Source organism: Gossypium arboreum, chromosome 6 (assembly GCF_025698485.1).
Source record: "Gossypium arboreum isolate Shixiya-1 chromosome 6, ASM2569848v2, whole genome shotgun sequence".
Classification (NCBI taxonomy): Eukaryota; Viridiplantae; Streptophyta; class Magnoliopsida; order Malvales; family Malvaceae; genus Gossypium; species Gossypium arboreum.
Window position 1 is genome coordinate 84536167 of NC_069075.1, and position 20839 is coordinate 84557005.

A 20839-nucleotide genomic window follows, 5' to 3' on the forward strand; every position below is an offset into this window, starting at 1 on the left:
TCTTTTCCTTATATATTTTTGGTTCCCAGATTTAAATATTTAAATTAAAATATTTTTAAAAAAAAAGAAGGATTAAATTTGTAAAAATAAAACTACTAAAATTAAATTTTAAATATAAAAAAATTCTAAGAAAGTATATTTTAATATTCAATTAGTTACTTTATGATTTAACCTAAAAGTATTTAATAATTAATCCAACGCGATATGAGATAGTATTCATAATAGTTTTAGAATAACTTTTTGATATATAATTTAATAGTCACTTTGTTTGCTTTATGTTACATTTTACTCACTTATATTTAAAATGTTAGTTTTAGTCACTTATGTTATTATTTTGTTACGAAGTGATCATTCTACCATCAAGTTTCGTTATCTCTCTAGCGATAATCCTACATGGTAGTCCAACTAGATTTTAGGTGTCAACTTGGATTTCTAAATGATATGAAAATAAATTTTTAATTAAATAAATTTAATTAATTAAAATTTTTAAACCTAAACCTTAACTAAAAAATTGTTTACCTCTTCTTTTTTTTTTTTTCCCTCTCTTCTTTTTAGTTTTTTATTTTATTTGATGGAAAAATTATTATCAATATCAAAATAGTTGAAATCAAATTGACTGCTTCAAAAAATTGGATTTAATGGAAGGTCCAAGTATGTCTTCTTTGCATTCTTGTACCTCTTTTATTCAATACTGAAAAATAAAAGATTAGATTTTTTTATTGTTTAATGAAAATCCTAAATTAAAATTATTGATATTTTCTTCGACTTTTTAAAATTGTTTTTGAACATGTATTTTATTTTGTGTAAATAGACATCCCATAAAATGCAACCAAAAACATGTTTTCATGAACCTGTTTCATTCAAGCTAATTGTAAATTTTTCAGAAAAGGGCTGCCACTTTCACTATTCTTGTTCCTAATCAGTATATTTTCTAGTTCTTTCATAATTCTTGAATAATTGGTTTTTCAATCAAATTTTTTCTGATCTGAATCAACTTGTATGTTCACAATCTCTTTGAGGGTATTCCAGATTATTCTTTCTTATTGTTGATTTTGTGCTGAATTACCTTGCAATCTTTTTTTTATTTTTGCTGGTCTTGGGTAAGTTTTGGTTCAGAGCTAATTGGTTAGTAGCTTGTGTTTCTTTAAATTATATTTCTATGTTATTAGTTTTATCTGCTTAGTATTTGAAGACTCTACATCATTAATTGTATTTGTGATGTGGGTTTTGCATAATTTATGCTAACAACTTGGTTTTACTCAAATTTGGATCTAAAATCATTTTATTTCTTTGTTTTGCATATTACTGATGGTGAAAAGGGCCTTTCTTTTTTTATTCCAAATTATTCTTTCTTATTGCTGATTTTGTGCTGAATTACCTTGCAATCATTCTTTTTTGCTAGTCTTAGGTAAGTTTTGGTTCAAGCTAATTGGTTAGTAGCTTTTGTATTCTTTAAACTATATTTCTATGTTATTAGTTTTATCTGCTTGGTACTTTGAGACTCTACATTATTAATTGTATATCTGTTGTGAGTTTTGCATAATTTCTACTAACAACTTGGTTTTACACAAATTTGGATCTAAAATCGTTTTATTTTTTTGCTCTGCATGTTATTGCTGGTGAAAAGGGCTTTCCTTTTTATTCCAGATTATTCTTTTTTACTGTGATTTTGTGTTGAACTACCTTGCAAATTTTTTTTTTTTGCTGGTCTTAGGTAAATTTTGGTTTAGAGCTAATTGGTTAATAGTTTTTGTTTTCTTTAAACTATATATATATGTTATTAGTTTTATCTGATTGGTACTTGGAGACTCTACATGATTAATTGTATTTCTGATGTGGGTTTTGCATAATTTCTGCTAAGAACTTGGTTTTACTCAAATTTGGATTTAAAATTATTTTATTTCTTCGCTCTGCATGTTACTGCTAGTGAAAAAGGCTTTCTTTTTTATTCTTTTGTAATTATCATTTTATTTTTAATGTAATTTGTATAGTTTGAACTTAATCATTTGTATATATTGTGGCAGCTTGATTCCTTCGATAAATTGTAAATGCAAGTTTCATTACTTAATTACATGTTATAACCAACTCAGCATTTGACTTTAGACCTTTAAGTTGACAGTTAGGTTTTGAAATCTGTAATCTTCTCAGACTTGCAGATTGATATTATGAATTGTGATTGTTCAATTTTTGTCGTCATCTTAGCAAAACAAACATTATTCTTTGTCAGTCCTTTATGCTTATGTCTATGTTCAGCTTTTCATTTTAACTTGGGTGTATTTTGACGCAAATGTATAACAAATAATTGATTTAAAGATGTATATAATGTTAACTTCACTCTGATTGTCTAAGGAAGGATTGAAGTTCCCTAATTTTGCCACAATGTGTTACCAATTTGCACTTGTAATTTACAGCTGCTGCCAAAATATCTTTTAATGTGTATATTTATGCTATCCAAATACAATTTATAATTGTTGCCATAATGTCCCTTAATGTAGATATTTATCTTATCAAAATGTGAATAATGGCTACTATTTTTATGTTCTAGATTATGTATTTTAATACTATTCAAATATGAACATCGACTGTTATTCGAATGTCCTAAAATGTTCATCAATTCATTAGTTATGTTGTTTGAAATTGAACTGGAGTTGATATAATGTTGTTTTCAGGTTTGAATTTTTGTGCAATTTGTTGGTACTAATATATTGTTTTATTTTCCTTTTTTGGTTTAGGATTTGATGTTGAACAAAATACTTTAGGGGGAGATATTGGAGGAGAAGCATCTGACTCAGATGATAGTTCATATAAAGATTATGAGTCAGATACTTCTTATTCTGATTCTTTTGAGTTTGATGGTGATAGGGTAGATGAACCAAAGGTTGAACTGATAGGTGAAATGATACAGAAAGAGTTAGACCACTTATCAGGCTCAAATTTTTGGGGTTTAGGAGATGATTTTGATAGTAACAGTGATGAAGATTTGAATAATAATGTAGGTTATGATGAAGATGGGAATAAAAAGTACCCTTTGTTCAATTCTCAAATTGATTTGAGGAACCCTATATTGACAAAGGGTTTGGTTTTCCCTAGTAGGGATATTTTAAAATATACAGTTAAACAATATAGGAAGATAAATAAGGTAGTAACCAAACTAACTAGGAATGACAAGCTTAGGTGAAAACAGTCTGTGTACCTAGTTGTCCATAGACGTTGTGGGCATCCAAATTAAAGCACAATGATCCAATGGATAGGAGTTGGCAGATTAAGACCTTAGTCAACCACTATAAGAGTGGCAAGGTAATGAAAAATAAGAATATTACTTCAAAGTGGATAGTTAGGCATTATTTACACAAATTTCAAGTTGATTCCAATTATTTCTTAACATCTTTACAAAATGATATTAGGGTGGATTATGGAACAATTGTGTCTCGGACTAAATGTATGAGGGCTAAGATTAGGGCTCTGGAACTAATTCAAGGGAATCATAAAGCCCAATATGCCAATATATACGATTATTTACTTGAGTTAAAGAGAAGCAACCTTGGTACAATAACCATATGTAAATTAGACTGTAGGCTATTTCAGATGCTTTATATATGTCTTGAAGCATGCAAATTAGGTTGGTTAATTGGTTGTAGGAGAATTATAGGGTTAGATGGGTGTTGACTGAAGGGATATTATGGTGGACATTTGCTTGCTGCTGTTGGGGTTGATGCCAATGATTGTGTATATCCAGTGGCCTTTGCTGTAGTTGAGAGTGAAAACAAACATTCATGGTTTTGGTTCCTTGAGCTACTACAGAGGGATTTGGATATCAACAACTCCTATAATATATGCTTCATGTCTGACAAACAAAAGGTACTATAAAGTCATACTATACCCTAAATTGTTTATATAAATATGATTGCTTATCATGTTGTTTTAATTATTTTACAAGGTCTAATAGAAGCAATTTCTATGTTGTTTCCTAATGCTAAAGCAATAAATTGTGCCAGACGTCTTTACAACAATTCCAAAAGTATGGAAGGATTTAGAGGCCAAGCTATGCGTCTCATTTACTAGAAAGCTGCTAAAGTAACTTTTCTAAGACAATTTGAAAAAGCAATGTCTGAAATGAGGTCACTATCAGAATTTGCTGAGGCTTGACTGTGTGGCAAGGATCCAAGGACTTGGTCAAGAGCCCACTTCTAAACCAAATGCAAATCTAATTTGCTACTGAACAACAATAGTGAATGTTTCAACAAGATTAAAATTAGTTTTTTAATCTAACAGTTTATCACTTCATGTTGTATAATTGTTGTTGGAGCTATTTAAGGACTTGCTCTCCTTGTAGATCATTTTAAAAGCCAAAGATAAACCAATCTTAACGATGTTGGAAATAATTAGAAGAAAATTCATGACTTGGTTGGTTTCCATAAGGGAGGCTGGCGAGAAGTATCCTGGACCTATGTCTAAGGATACAGAAGAAGTTGTCTGAAATTGTTAGTCAATCCACTAAATAAGTTTTGCTAACTCTTTTTTACTTAACTTGAATTCTGTTACTTGGATGCAAAAGTTTTAACTTTAAAATGTTATTTTGTTTGTAGTGTATAACCACTATATGCTGGAAACGAGAAGTATGAGGTAGACTGTGGATTAGGCAGCAAGCATGTGGTTGAACTCCTTAACTATTCTTGTTCATGCAGAAAATGGGACTTGTCAAGAACCCCATGTAAGCATGCTATTTCTTGCATGCAACTACTTGTTGTGAGCCCTAAAACTTATGTCAATACATGTTATACTGTCAGTACTCAGTTGAATATTTACAGCCACTTGATTAACCCTGTAAAAGGTAATAGCCCTAATACCCTAAACCTTTATGAAATACTACTTATTTATAAAATGTGTTTGACATCTTTAAATTTTTACGTATAGGTCCTATGCAGTGGGAACATGTGAGGGACATGGAACTTATTCTTTCTCCCATAATTAGAAGGCCCCCAAGAAGACCCAAAAAAAAAAACAAAGAGGAAGGAAGTTGATGAAGTAAGAAAAAGTGGACCAAAATTAACCAAGACAAGACAGCAAGCTAACTGAACCAAATGTGGCAAACCAGGCCATAATACAAGGACTTGCAAAGGTATTTTTGGGGAAAACCAAATGGCAAACCAATCATTGAGCCTACAAATTTTGAACCGAGCCACTTTAATGGATAACACATCAAGCCAACCACCTTTAAGCCAACAAAGCTCAAACCTTACAGGAAATTTTAGGGCCAAATTACCTTTCAAAATGAATGATCCACTTGGTCAAAGAACAATAGTTAGATGGATGCCAACTCAACAGATCAATGACTCCACTCCAACACAACTATCACAATCTGAAAAATGCCCAAGGATGGATCAATACTTTAACTGAATTGGATTTCAATTTTTTTGCACAATTAGGAATATATTTTGTTTGGGGAAATCTATTTTGTAGACAAATATTATATATTTTTGGAAGGTTTGTTCAATTATGTTAACAATAGTTAGATTATACATTTTGTCTTAATTTAAGGTTTGCAAATAATTTTTTTTTGAAATGTTAAACTATTGAACAATTACTTGAGAAATGATTGTATATCCATGAGATAAGTAAACAATTTACATATATTTTTTACTACCATAATAGAGTTCCAAGGACTATCAAATGATTACAACAAATGAATCAAATAGGTAAAATAGCAAATAAGCTGATTTCACTTGATTACAGGTACAAGTTACACAAATCTGCTTTAACTGCAATGTAATCAATGCTTTCTAACTTTTAGTGGTACAAAAGTTAGAATATGTAAGCAATGAAATCTTTGAAGCTTTAGCTATAAAGTATGCATATATGGCCAATTAATGTTGTATATGTCACTTCTGTTATTTGGTGTACTCTTACATTATAGTTAATGAAATCTAGTGCTACAATTGTTTGCATGGATAACCTAACAGGAAATGAGTTATATCATTAGACTTTTTATACAAGAGGCTATAAATACGATGTATGTCAAGACTCAAGATACCGTAGTTTTTGATGATTCGTGTTGGTTTTATTGGTGAATATTACGTTGCATTTTAATATGTTAATACCATACTCAAGTCTAAATGTTGTGTGTATTTATGGAATCATATTATTTTAACATGATATTCAGTTTCTATTCTAGGATGTAGCTTTGGCCATTGTTACCATGAGACCTACTCTATTAGGTCCTATAATGGAGAAATTGTCACTATCCCCTAAGAAGTACGGAAGCGGACGACAATTCTAGATTTAGACAATGGATAACAGAGCTTTTTCACCGGATGTGCAAGAGAAACTAGTAAGAGAGAACCCACCAGAAGGAGTTTACAAAATTAAAGGGAGTGATCATTGCCCATTCTTCTCAAAGCCTCAGTCACTTCACAAAATTTTAATAAAAATTGTTTTGATTCCTTAGCTTAATTTCAATAAATAAGAGAAAAGAAAATGACCATATTCTTTAACTTTTATTTCTATTGTCTCACAGAACACAACTATTTGTTCATTGTGCAGCTTTTAAATTGTCATATGTAGCTCTTGTATGTACAACTACCTTTCTGTAATTATTTTTTTTATTACAATAAAGAGAAAAGCTGTTATACACTTGTATCATTGTAATTTACATTTTCTTCAGGCAATGCATTGACTGAATCAATCCATTACAGATACACTAACCATTTTCTAATGGAATATTATGTCCACTGCTTCCACTACGTATGCTACTTTTCATTTCTCCTTGGGTTAACTAAAAGATCAAATACAAAAATGATATAAATTAACTTCCTTATTTCTTGTAAATTCAATCATAACAACTATATCCCAAAACCTATAGATACTTTCAAGTACCAGATATTCATGTGCAGAAGCATTAATACCTTCACTAGGATTACGAGAGGCCTATGCAGATTGTAACATAGAGGGAGTTAAGCGTTCCTTACTAGCTTTTAGAACATCAGAACAATGAAGAGGGGACTATACTCCATGATAAGGTCTATCCTTATTTCTTGTACATTTTTCATGCTTCTCATTTCTAGAACCTAAACCATGCTGCCTTTTTTTATGAACTTGTAATAGTAACGTTTTCCCCCTTTACTTTTTGTGTTTCTAAAATCTGCTAGATATGTATGAATTAACTCTAAAAGTACAGTCTTCCTATTAGCAATAGGTTTGAAGTGAGGACTAGTATGCTTTGATTCAACATAGATTTCACATTTATTAAAGCTGATTAGGAAGTAGTTTTATCTTTTTAAGCATTTTAAGGGAGTGAAAGTTCACATGTCCTAATCTAGCATGTCACATATTGAGAGACTCAACAGTGTAAGCAAAAGTAGAAGCATTAGAAACAGTCTCGATCACAAACAACCCTCCACTCAGGTAACCTTTTCCTACATAGTTTCTATTACGAGAAAGTACAAGTTTGTCGGATTCAAAAACTAGTTTAATGTCTGCCTTATTCAGAAGTCCACCACTAATAAGTTTCTACGTGAAGCAAGAACGTACAAAACATTATTTAAAGCAAGTACTTTTCTAGAAGTAAGCTTAAGTAAAATCTTTCCTTTACTGAGTACTTCTGAACTGCTCGAATTACCTATGTAGACTTGTTCACCTTCGGTTACATTCTCAAATTCGGTGAACATCTTTTTGTTGGCGCAAAAATGTTTGGAAGCACATTTGTCTACTATCCACTTAGTGTCATTTTCTACTAGGTTAACCTCGAAAACCATAGCGATGATCACCTTGTCTAGATCTTCGATCAGGTGCACTAGTGGTTTGAATTTGGAGAGATCAGGGATGTATTTGTTAACGTCAAGAGACATTGTTTCTACAATAGTAAGAATCACTTCTAAATTGTTGGAAAATTACTATTGTAAAACAAAGACGTTAGCACTAACAAGTACAAATAATAAAGGAATAAATAAGTAAATAAATACTACGTTGTGGAAAACCACTGCCTTAGAAGCAATTTCGCCTTGATCGGTGTAATCAGAAATGGATGTTGCCCCCCAAGGTTAACATAATGCTTCCAAATCCATACACCTAAACGAGGAAGATGGAATTCAATTGATATTGCTCTTTTCCAAATTTACGGAAAATAAGATCAACATAAGTTTAAAGGTGGTCAGAAAATTTGACCAGAAAAACCACAATAGAATTAATTCCCAAGAAAGTTTGGAGGGGTCACAGACGCTCCCACTTAAAACTCAACCTCCTGACAGAACTTGTAATGTAATTTTTAGTAGAATAACAAAGCTTTTAGAGAAAGAAGAATGAGGGAGATGAGAAGAATAATAAAAGCTATGTTTTTTGTTATGTGAAATATGATGAAGATAACCTCCTATTTATACTATTAGTTGAAGAGCAAAATAGTACAAACTTAGGGGCAAAAAGGTAAAAATGGCAGATACAATTTTCTAAAAATAGTTCAAAAACGATATTTTCTGTTAACCAAAATTTTCTTTTTTTTTTTTTTGAAAAATAATACTAAAGTTTTATCTAAAAATAAATATGTTAACATGAAACGAGTTGGACAACAACAATAACACGTGTGTTAGACATTTAGCCTAATTAAATGAAAGTATGGAGTAAGACTATATTTAAACCCTTTTATTAGCCTATACAAAACCAATGTGGGATTTTTTTGCATTATCCACAAAAATTAATTCAAATTGTAATTTTAACCACTCCTACAACTTATTTTTAGCAAAGTGAAAGAAAAATTTCACTTAGTTTGAAGAGTTCTTACTTTTACAATAACTATTATTCATCTTTCTAATTTCAAATTTAAATTTTAATGACTATTTTTATTTTATATATAATTATTGTAATACATACGTAATAAATAAATTTTTTCTGATAGCGGAGCAAGGCATAAAAATAATAGTGAACCATGATATATTTTTACCAATTATTAAAGCACAATAATTGTTGATGAAGTATGAGGAGATGTTCCTGATTTAATTAATAACAACCTATTTTTTATATTATAATTTTTTACCATTAAGAAATTTGTTCTTTTTCATAAATGTATTTTAGAATTATGAATTTCTACCATTTTCATAAATATTTTTTGAAACTATTCTATCAAGCTCGCATGCCACAAACATGTATAATGAATTTGAATCATAAATGTATAAATTAAATTTGTTATTTATTTACGACTGCCACAGTTTGATATTATCTTTCTACGGTCGATAATTATAAAAATAATATTAATTTACATCCCAATCACATAAAATACATAACCAAACGTATTTTATATTTTATTTATTTTAATCTTTATATATGGGATATTCGTATTTTTAATATCTAACATCGATCAAAATATTTTATTAGGGACCTTGTAATTTTATCTATAACATAATTTCATGATAGTTTTCAATTTAGTCTCTAGTATTACAAAGTTATCTAACAAGCTTAACTTAATTTTTAATTTAGTCCTTTTCACAATCTAAACTTATTAATTATGCTCAAAATCATCAATTTCACTATAATGACAACTTGTTATGTATCAACTAATTAAATAAATTGATACCTAAACCAGCTAGTTGAAGCTCGGCTGAACAAGAACCTATATCATAACCGAATGTTAAAGGTTGAAAACTTGAAATTTTCTTCTTTCTCTTTTAATGATGGACGACAAGGAAGGAAGATAATATGTTTTCATCTTTCTCTCCTCTATCTTGCCTATTTATAACTTAAATAGGGATAGATTAATTTAACTAATCTTGGATCATAACATCAATTAATTTTATTATAATTACCGCAATCTAAATCATCATAATTGTCCACTATCTCCTATTTAAAATTGGTTAAATAATCATTTTAATTTTTTAGATAATTGCTAATTAGGTAACCAAGTATTTTCTCAATTAAAATTTAATAGCGATTGTACTTTTACAATTTAATCTTTAAACTTTAATTAATAATTTTCTCAGTTAAATTATTTATCCGTTTTTAATATATTTTATACTAACTTCAAAATATTCCTATTTATCTTTATAGACTCGGTTTACGAAAATGAGATTTTGAAATTATATTTTTCGACACCACTTAAAATGAAGTCGTTACATTAATAATTATTCTGTAATTTTTTGAAATTAAGTGACCAAAATATAAACTTATCAATATTTTAGTCACCTTATGGTGGAATTTACCCTTAATTAATTCTCAAATATTCTAAGATTAGAAAGCTTAATTCCTAATTAATTTCAATCTCTTCGAAGTTTCTATAAATACTGAACCCTGTTCCCTCAACTCTCTTTTCTCCTATTTCCTAGGTCTCAATTTTTGCTGTGGTCTCATTTTTTTAATCATGTCTGTGCTCGATTCTCTTTTCAACAAAGGCTTTAAAGCTGCTAAATGGTAATTCTTGTTTTCGTTTCTTAATTTGTCGACCTTTTACGTTGAACTTTTACATTATTGGATCTTGGTTTTATTTAGTTATATGTTATTTGTTTGATCAATTTTGAAAATTTAGCCTGATAAATAGTAAGTTTAATCATTTTTGGTAAGTGTACAGCAAAACTTTGCTCAAGTTGACAATTCCGCGGATAAAGTTGTTGAGGAATAGGAGAGAGATTCAGATAAAACAGATGCGCCGCGACATTGCCAAACTTCTTGAGATTGGCCAAGAAGCTACTGCTCGAATCCGGGTATATCGTCTCTCCTTTTTTTCCCTTAAATTGTTTGGTGAAGTGCATATGTGTTTTTGATAGTCTAAACTTGCTGTTTTAGAAGGTATTCGCATTTTTTAGTGCTTAGAATGTACTCGATGGTTTTTAAGATGCAATGCTTGGGTCTGCATTTCAGGTGGAGCATATAATAAGGGAAGAGAATACAATGGCTGCTCAGGAGATCCTTGAGCTGTTTTGTGAGCTTATTGCTGTCCGTCTTCCAATCATAGAGACTCAAAGGTTATTGCTTCAAATTTCTGCTTTCTTTCTTTCTTTCTTTTTTCCCTTCTTAGTGTTTTAATATTTCGAATATGCGCTCGTATTCCTTTAGGCCTGAACCAGTTTGGTAGGATCAATTTTGCACTGTAGCTAGTTAGTTGGTGACTTAAACTTTAGGTCAGAGTTAGGTTATTGAATGTTTGATTCAGTAAGTTCTTCTCTATAACTATCATGATTCCCTTCTCCTATTGTCATGCGGGTATTGAAATCTCAAGCTGCCTTTTGACAGCTGCATATGTGAAGTATTAGCACCTTTTTGATGAAGACCAAGCTGTGCCTAGGTTATTATTAGCACTAGTAGCATATATTACTTGAATGATATAGAAGCTACTGCTCTTTGCTAGAAGTACTTTCACAGTGGTCAATGGAGTGTTGTCAATTAATCCACAGTTGTTGCTAACATTGTTGCTTTCATGAGTGACAGTTTACAAAATGCCTATGTTGCTCAAACTCTTCATTTTTCTTGTAGTACCCATGTCCAACACTCATGTCTGACACATGAGTATAGGGATATGACTTTCAAAAATCCTCTAAATATGTGGAAAAACTTAGAAAAATCTAACCATATACTTATGTCAGATACTCTCTCAGCAAAATGCTGTGCTTGTTTAATTTGGTTATCTCTTATATCCTTAAATAAGCAGTTGATAAGTCGCATAAGTTATAATAATTTTTGGATTTTCTCAAAGAAAGAGTTAAAAGAAAATACTGCATTTGTAGAATAAAAAATTGAATAACCATCCGTTTTCAGGGAATGTCCTCTAGATTTGAAAGAAGCAATATCTAGCATTTGTTTTGCTGCACCAAGATGTGCCGATCTACCAGAGTTGTTGCAGGTTCAAATGCTGTTTATTTCCAAGTACGGGAAGGAATTTGTATCAGCTGCAACTGAGCTCAGGCCAGATAGTGGTGTTAATCGTCAGGTAGTATAATTTTGAAGGTTTGGTGTGTGTATTGTCATTTTATATTTTTATTCTTCCAGTTAATTGTAAATTCTAAATGCAGTTGATAGAATTGTTATCTATATGCGCTCCTTCACCCGAATTAAAACTGAAGCTTCTGAAAGAAATTGCTGAAGAGCATGAGTTGGAATGGGATCCAGCTTCCACGGAGACTGAGTTTTTCAAACCACATGAAGATTTATTGGTAAGTAAATTTTGGACTCTGATTACATTTGTTTTCTATACTTATTGAAATTGTCTTTTTGCTTGTCAGAATGGCCCAACTGAGTTTGTCAATGGTACTAAGTTGCCCTTTCCTGCTGAGAAACACAATGAAACATCGATTTCCACCGCTGATCATGCCCAAATTGAGCAGCCTGATTCTGATACAGACTTTGACCCATTAGATTTACCTGAAGTTCCTAAGGTATCATTGCGGCCAAGCACATTTGCTGCATCAGCACCAGTAATTAGCTCACCTTCACCAGCTGCTCCAAAGCCTGAAATTGATTATGGACCATCTAGACATTCTGGAGCTTCTGGATATGTTTTACAAATGTCACCTTTAGAGCCTGATATATTGATGCAAGAAGATTCTGCCACTAGAGAAAGTGAAATGTCCGATGATCCAGCTGGAGCCAAAGAAAATAAACAGTTTGTGCCATTCATTTCTCCCCCATCAATTTCTCCTGCATCAATCTCTGCAAGAGGAAGTGATCCTCCAGCTAGTTTGAGACCAAAATGTGAGGCCAATGTTGACCTACAGGATGTTTTAGCTGCTGCTGAGGCTGCTGCTGAAACTGCCGAACATGCAGCAGCTGCAGCCCGTTCAGCTGCAAGTCTTGCACAAGTTAGAATTGCTGAGCTTACACAGAAAAAAAATGAGCGGGTTACTGAGAGTAGCAGCCCTGAGAACCCTATTCATACATATATTCCTCATCAACAAGCTAGTACAGAAAAGCTAAATTTTGATCATCAGAACTTTTGTATTGATCCTGCTGATTCTTTATATTCTTTGGACTCCCATCAAGTACATGAGGAGTCAGTGCACCAAGCAACAGAGGCAGCAGATCCTTCAGTCGACAAACTGAAAATAGGCTCCGTTTCACCAGTTTCCAGCGACCATGCAGTTCATCACCAGCCACATAGATTGCCTTCAATGGATGATGAATTCTTCTCATATCCAAACCTTTTCGCGAGACAGAATCGAGACCTCGGATCCAATGGGTCTTTTAAAGATAATTCCCATACTAGTCATTATTAAGGGCTACCGCACCTGCTGTTGTTTGAAATATAGGATATGGTGATAATTTTTATATTATTGTAAAATATTGAGGTCATTCCCAGAGAGTAAGATGCGTATTATGGCAGGCTGTCCTGGTACTACATAACTATGAGCTGCCTTTTGTCAAGTTGAGAAGCTTTTCTGAGATGCCACCTGCTGTAATACGTTCAGTTCAAAAAACCTATGCTTTGGAAATACAAGCTGAAGTAGCTTCAATGAGGCCGCTTTATCTTTTTAAAATTTTATTCGAGGAAAATATGGGGAAAAAAGAAAAAAACACTGAATTTTGCTGTTCGGGACTTTTGAATTAACGCCATGTCAACTAGGTACGAAAGGAAAGCCCTTGTAACTTCAGAAGAGTGCACAAGTTTAAAACGTGGAAGCTATAAACATGTTCTGCCATTCAAAAGATCAAAAATCCCCTAGAAAAATTCCATGCATGGCATTTGGCATGTGTCACAAACAGTATAAGAAGAATTAAACTAGGAGAAGACCAAGTGCGCATAGGGGTTAGACTGATTGCCACGGCTTGAGCTATATGTAAGCATCATGGCTCAATCAAACTGCAGGAGGAAGATACAACACAAATTGCACCTCAACGAAGCTGACTCACATAAACATGCACAAAATGTAATGAATACAATGCGGACTGGGCTTACAGGAGGAGACATAAATCAGGATATGGTCATCAAATTAACAAAAAAAAAAAAAGTTAATCTTAAAAAATAACTAGTAAAAACTTTCCTTTACTGTAATTATGCCGTAGTCACCTTGGACCGGATAACTCAACAGCATGCAGATTGTCAGTTGAGTCCACGATCCAATCAGAATTAGGATGAGGGGCAAGTTCAACCTCCTGCCGTAGAACTTCAACTTTCTGCCACTCATCCCATCTCTCGGCCAACCCATCACCTTCCAGCATTCTAACCACTTCCGACATCTTTGGCCGGTCCATTGGGGAACCTTGTGTGCATAGCAGAGCAACCTGGATTAACTGCTCTACCTCAGTTTCTACATAATTGGTTTGCAGATCAGGATCAACTAGCAATTCCAGCTTCTTCTCCTTCAGAAGTCCTTTGACCTGGAAAAGAGAAAAAGGGCAAACTGACTCAGCGAATGTGAAACAGACCACTAATTGCATTATTTCTCCAAAATCAATACTTCATTTTGGCATCTATAGGTAGAACTAGTTCTTGCCATCCTTAGCAACTTCACTTCCTTTCCATAGCTGGCGCATTGTAACACATGCAACATAAAGCTCCCATTGCTTTCTCATCTCTTTCAAAGATTAATTTCTATAGGATACAACCTAGTTTCTTTTATGTCAACTACATGGCATCATAACTAATGTCAATAAATGAATAATAATATGAATCAGGCGATTATCGAGGAAGCAATTGATCTGTGGATGGATTAGCATTAAGATGAGAGAACCGAGAATAGAGTAGTAAGCAAATCTGTTAAAAGGATGTTTAGTAATAATGAGAATCAGGCAGCCATATAGGAAGCAATTGAGTAGTAAGCAAATCAATTAAGTGAAGACTAAGATATCCAAAAAAAAAAAAAACACCATATGCATACCCAATCAAGCAACATGACATCATCATCATTTGCAAGACGAGCAAGATCAAAGGCCCGCTGTCCAGTTATAAGCTCCAAAAGCATGATACCATACCCAAAAACATCAGTTTTCTCTGAAGATTTTCCAGTAGAGAGATACTCGGGAGCAATATGTCCAATTGTGCCACGTACAGCAGTAGTTACATGGGTATCCTTGTAGTCCATAAGTTTAGCCAACCCAAAGTCACCAACAACAGCTTCAAACTCCTCATCCAACAAAATGTTTGCAGCTTTTACATCACGATGAATGATCTTTGGGTCACAGTGATCATGCAAATAAGAAAGACCCCTAGCAGATCCCAATGCAATTCTCTTCCGTGTTGGCCAATCAAGTGGAGGTTGTGACGGAGGGCGTTCTATAAGAATGCAAGAAAACAAGAAAATGTAATCCAGATGGAAAGCAAGGCTAAATGTTCACTGATTAAAAGTCAATTGGTTGCAATTTCAACAAATGGAAGTTATGAAACTCCACCCAGGCAGGGGAATTCAACCATAAATGCTTGCCCGCTTTACCTCTGAGACATGATGCAACACTTCCATTAGCCATGTAGGGGTAAACAAGCAATCGCTCAGTCGGTGTCATACAAAACCCACGCAGCCTGAGGAGATTTCGATGAACAGCCATGCTGATCATCTCTACTTCTGTTTGAAACTGTAACTCCCCACCAGGTGTACGCTCTTCTTTCAATCTTTTAACAGCCACCAGTGAACCGTCAGCTAACCTTCCTTTGTAAACCTTACCAAATCCACCTCTACCCAGAATATTTTTATGGCTAAAACTGTCAGTGGCAACTTGTAGTTCTCGTAATGAAAACCTCTTCAGCTGTCCAAGATGAACTTCTGGGTCCTCTTCCGCTGCAAAGATATAGAAACAGAAGAATATTGTAACTATCACGAAATCTTGAACCCATGAACCCAGTAATTTTTCATTTATGGCACTAACCAGGTACATCAAAGAAAAATTCTTGAGGTTTCCGCCGACGCCACCATGCAAATGCAATTGCAGGAGCAGCAAACAGTAAGGCAGCACCTGCTGCAACTCCTCCAGCTATTGCACCAGTGACACTATTCCCACCTAGAATATGATAAGATGAGAAGTTAGAACATCCAATGCAAAACATAGCAGCCACTTCTGCTGCACTAGAACCAAGATAATGCATCACATCATAGGAAACTTACAAACACAACCCTTCACTAGAACGCACTATTGTTAATTACATCTCACCACAATCAATTTTCACAATAATACAGTTGTTTTGAAGTTACAGAACTGAAGGACTGGATGTGCAAACTGAGATGAGACTCACCCAGAGAAAAGGGCAGAGGCATCACTTTTGTTAACTGATGTTACGTGCATGCCACAAATTTCCAGAATGTAGGGGGTTAAAATGATAAGTTTGGCATATTATACAATGTAAAATTAAACTAAAACAGTCTAATCGACAGCAAGAGTAGCAAAATTACTGCACATGGATACTGTAAAGGCAACTCAATAGATCTGAAATACAAGACATCAAAGGAATATTACTTGGAGAAGAAATTGGCGGTGGTGGTACAAAAGGAGGAGGAGGAGAGAAAGGAGGAGATCCGGGGCATGGGCGTCCAGTAACCGGGCCACATAGATCGAAGTTGTTAGCAAAACTGCATAAGGAACAACAACCACCTAAGGCACCCAAAATTGTCAGGCAAGAAAAGCAGATTGCAGATTGCAGAAAACTAACCTGATAGGAGTGAATAGTGAGAAGGAGCCATTATCTGGAACCTCCCCAGAAAGATGGTTATTTGATAGATCCCTACATTACACAGTACAATTTAAGGATATATAATCATATCTCAGAAAAGGGAAAAGAGTGATAGATCTTGAAATGAGACGATAAGTTTGGCACTCACAGGACTTGAAGTGATGTGATATTCGTTAATGACATAGGGATAGGACCCGTCAAGGTGTTGTTGTTAAGCCGGCTATCCTCACACAAGTTTCAAAACATTAGAAGTTCAAGATCTAAATGAATCAAGAGATTTTATATCAAGCAAACTTTAACCTACAACAGCCATAAACAATCAGACTTATAAAGCCCTTTGTCTTAAGGTTCATGCCCAATCAATATCCTCCTGGTTGATGTGAGTGAGTGAATGACATCTACCAATGCAGAACCAGCTTATTCATGTTTACTGGTGGGAGTAAACCATTTAAATTTTATTTAGCTTTTAAATGTCAAAGTTTCAATCATTCCTAGAGTTTTTTAGTAAACAAAAAATCAACCAAACAACTTGCATAAAAAATTTTACCAGACAATTGTAATTGATGAAGAAATTCAATGCTGTGAACTTGCATATGCTAATGGTGTATACTTAGTGAAAATATTCTTTCTGATACTGAAGATGACGTTGAAAGCTTGTGTATTGGGTGGAATGAGGTGGGGTGGGGGTGGGGGGGAAATGTCTTATACTTGATTATATCTTGATAAAACAAATACTAGTTAATAAATAACTTATTTCTGTTTCTTGCTAACTTCAAATCAAGTATGCTTCTGTTTTACCAATAACATGATTCCAAAAGTAATGACTTAGATCTCAGCATTACATGCAACTCAACATGTAATAAACAAAAATAAAGAGGGGGGCAGGGATAGCTTCAAAACAAATATACTCACAGGAATCGCAATTTCGACAGCCTCCCCAAAGATTCAGGAATAGGACCACTGAAACTATTCAAATAGAGATCCAAGCTCACCAAGCTAGTCAGATTCCCAAGATCACTAGGAATCGGTCCACTTATGTTATTACTGTAAAGTTCCCTGGCATAAAAAGATAGGTCTCAAAAGGCATAATAGTAATGAAATACTAAGGCAAGCAAACTGTGCACTAACAACTGAATACTAAGTTTTGGGTTATAATACCTTCGAAAAAAAAATTTTGGGTTATTATTTTGTTCGCAATGTCTAAAAGAACTGTCCCGTAAGCCATCATATAATAGGAAAAAGATGTCCTCTTGACATGTTCAAGGGAAACAAACCATAAGTAAAAGGAAGAAATACAAAAGAATATATAGTACCATCCATACTCCCACAATGTCCTGAAAGACCAGCTCAAGGACTAGTTATGAAAGAATGAATGTATGGCAGCTCCATAATCCTTATTAATTCCTTCATGCATCTTCATCTCTAGGATCTTGTAAGATGGACCACTCATTTTGAGAAGGGATAGTTGCAGTTAGTAACATATGTTTTCTGATCCTAGTAAACAGATATTTATTCCTAGATGATGGTCCATATAGAAGTAAACCCTTATTTAGGAAATCATCTTAAAAAACTTTACCATACCATAAACATGAATATCATAGCCATTAAAAAATGTTGTCAAACATTACTTTAGACGTGGCCAACATGACCAACACTATATGAAAGAAATAGGTCCCTATTACAGTTATTCATAGATGGATTTTAGCAGCCAGACTGCCAACAGAATAAATTTCTTTTTTTTTTTTTTTTTTTTTACATTTGATACTCTTTATTCCACAGGCAAAGACTGCCACTGAACCATGAAGAGAAGAATTACAGGTTAGCCTTTTCTCAGAACTATGAATTGAATATGTAAAAGTTTGATAAAAATAATGAAGTATGTGGGACCCTCAACTACTTCCCACTGGCCATACGGCTAAAGAAGCTTAGTTAATGCAACAATAATTGCCGTGGAATATTTCCTCCTGTTACAAATATAAAGAAAGTCCGCAATGGCCTATTTTACTCGGACACAATCACATCAATCAGCTAGAATTATTAAGGTGAAGCATGACTTACAAGTACTGCAAATTCTTAAGCAAGCCAAGCTGTGGTACAAGCTGACCAGATAAAGCTGCATTTCCAAGATCACTGAAAAATTGATGCAGAGGTAGACATTATACAAGTAAACCTTCGCGAATTCAGTAAAGCACAATTTTCTTAAGTTGTAACTGTGTACTCAGAAAACATCAAAGAGCAAAAAACCTTACACTCTAATAACACTATTATCATTGTTACATGTAACGTGAAACCATGTGCAGGGGTTAACAAGGGTAGGATCCCAACTCTGCAGTACATTGTTAGGATCATTCAAGTTGGTCCTTAGGCTGTGCAATGCATCACCTGTTTCAAGAAGCAAGTAAAGATTGTAAGAGGATAGCACTAAAAAACAATGCAAATGTTAAAAATATATAGCACAGCCAACCTGCTACCGAACTATATCTAGAAAGCATATTCATCAACACTCACAAAGCATTAGCAGGTCTATCAACAAGCAGAAAGCAGTTACTTGAAGAAGCTCAAACAGTTTGAAACAGTACAAGACATTAACTGTATCATACTTCAACAGTTACAGCAACAAAATCTTCTAAATTTTGCAGTACTGGAAGTCAAATGTAAATATAACATACATTGAACCAGTAGTTAACCAAAAAAAAGAAGCAATACAAAATTCTTTAATATTAAACAGTGCGAGTTTAACGACCTCACGAGCATAATAGATCTGCTATCAAACCAGCAAGGGATGTGAAAAACAATTTCAATTGTGCGAAGAAGCCATGACTTCTACAGTATCACCAACATTTAATGTCTAAAGTACGCAACTACTGTGAACAATAAAACGTCACAATCTGAATTATCACAAAGCCATTCTAGAAAAAAGCATTTTTCTGAGACATGTTCTAAGATACCCAATATAACAAGAGCCACAAATTGTACAACCATATTGCATAATACTAACATTTGATTGACAACAAGGAGCAGAATCCGTACAATCAAATTAAACACTTCTAAAGTAATCTCCCAAAAGCAAAACACACAAAAAATGAAACTTCCAACCATCAGGAAAACAAGTATAAAGCACAGACATTTTCAAACTCAAAACCAAATTATAAGAAGAAATATCAAAAGCCCCATTCAGCGAAGTTACAAAAATCAAGGATCAAACTCCAAAAATTATTGAATGCAAATAAAAAAAAAAGGAGTTGCCGGTAGAGTAAAAAAAAGGAAGACATGTTCACCTTCCACATTAGCAGAAATAAGCCAGAATGGATGCAGTAGCACCGAGATCAAACAAACCAAAACCAAAGATTTAACCTTTTTGCTTCCTTCCATTTGACAAAAGAAAGGGGAAACTAAAAGCTGCAACTTTTTAATTTAAATTTTTTTAAGCTCTCAATCTAAATATCCTTAGATCCAAACAATACAGAAACCCCAACAACACAACATTACAGCAAAAAACCAAAAACCAAAAACCCTAGCTCTCAACTCCCACCATTACCGCCCAAAAAATCTCCTCAATCAAATCCTTCCCTTTGATCCCACTCCCCTCCATTCAAAAGCATGCCCAAAAAAGGCAGCCAACAAAAACATAAATACAAAGAAAAAGAAAAGAGAAAAACCAAGCCAAAAATTACTCTTTTTTTTAAACCCTTTCTTTTAGCAAGTTTTAAAAAACAAAATAAAAAAGAAATCAACTTTCCTTTTTGCGTTTCTCAAAACTTTCTCTTTGTAAGTCAAGTGATGGAGTGATTTTGAGAGAGAAAGGGAAAATTAATTTTTATTTTATCCTCTTTTTTTTCTTTGAGAAATGAGAGCGAAGCGTGCAGTAAAAGAGGTGACCGAACGTGCTGACCGTTGCCCGAACGCAGTCAAAACGGGTTCGCGCTATATAATGGAAAGCGACATAAATAAGGCTTTGAGGGTAGTTTTGGGGTTTCATTTCCGTTTTTCGGTCAAAATGTTGGACCGTGGATCCCCCACTGCGCATCTCTTTTAATTGAAAATCTTCTTTGTGCTATAATTATTCAAAGTAATATGATAAGAGTTCCGTTTATACACTTCTAAATTTTAAATTAGTATACGGCTTTCTTTTACTTATTTTAATTTTTTAAGGAAAATCTTAAATTTATACTTGGTTAAATTTATAATTTGTTATGATTATACATATGTAATTTGAATTATTTATATATGAAATTTTAATTTTGATTTAATTTTACACATTTTAATTAATAT

General features: G+C 33.4%; 2 protein-coding genes across 3 annotated transcripts; one reads left to right on the forward strand and one right to left on the reverse strand.

The window, feature by feature from the left end:
- The first annotated feature begins 10243 nt into the window (after window positions 1–10243).
- On the forward strand, window positions 10244–13445 carry LOC108460271 (uncharacterized). Of its 2 annotated transcripts, none has more exons than XM_017759708.2 (6): window positions 10244–10389; window positions 10547–10679; window positions 10837–10940; window positions 11731–11902; window positions 11985–12125; window positions 12195–13445. In XM_017759708.2, exons 1-6 carry the CDS (start codon window positions 10340–10342, stop codon window positions 13182–13184), a joined length of 1590 nt encoding a protein of 529 aa, XP_017615197.1. In that variant the 5' UTR covers window positions 10244–10339; the 3' UTR covers window positions 13185–13445. The 2 variants fall into 2 exon arrangements, with proteins under 2 accessions (XP_017615197.1, XP_017615198.1); XM_017759709.2 differs by having other exon boundaries at window positions 10291–10389; window positions 10540–10679.
- Window positions 13446–13793: 348 nt separating this feature from the next.
- LOC108460270 (somatic embryogenesis receptor kinase 1) lies at window positions 13794–20499 on the reverse strand. Its single transcript, XM_017759707.2, has 11 exons — window positions 19846–20499; window positions 18817–18949; window positions 18626–18697; window positions 17480–17623; window positions 16716–16787; window positions 16547–16618; window positions 16354–16466; window positions 15769–15900; window positions 15339–15680; window positions 14787–15181; window positions 13794–14286 (listed from the first exon to the last, which is right to left on the reverse strand). The coding sequence occupies exons 1-11, from the start codon at window positions 19937–19939 to the stop codon at window positions 13972–13974; spliced, it is 1884 nt and encodes a 627-aa protein (XP_017615196.1). The 5' UTR covers window positions 19940–20499; the 3' UTR covers window positions 13794–13971.
- Between the last annotated feature and the right edge of the window lie 340 nt (window positions 20500–20839).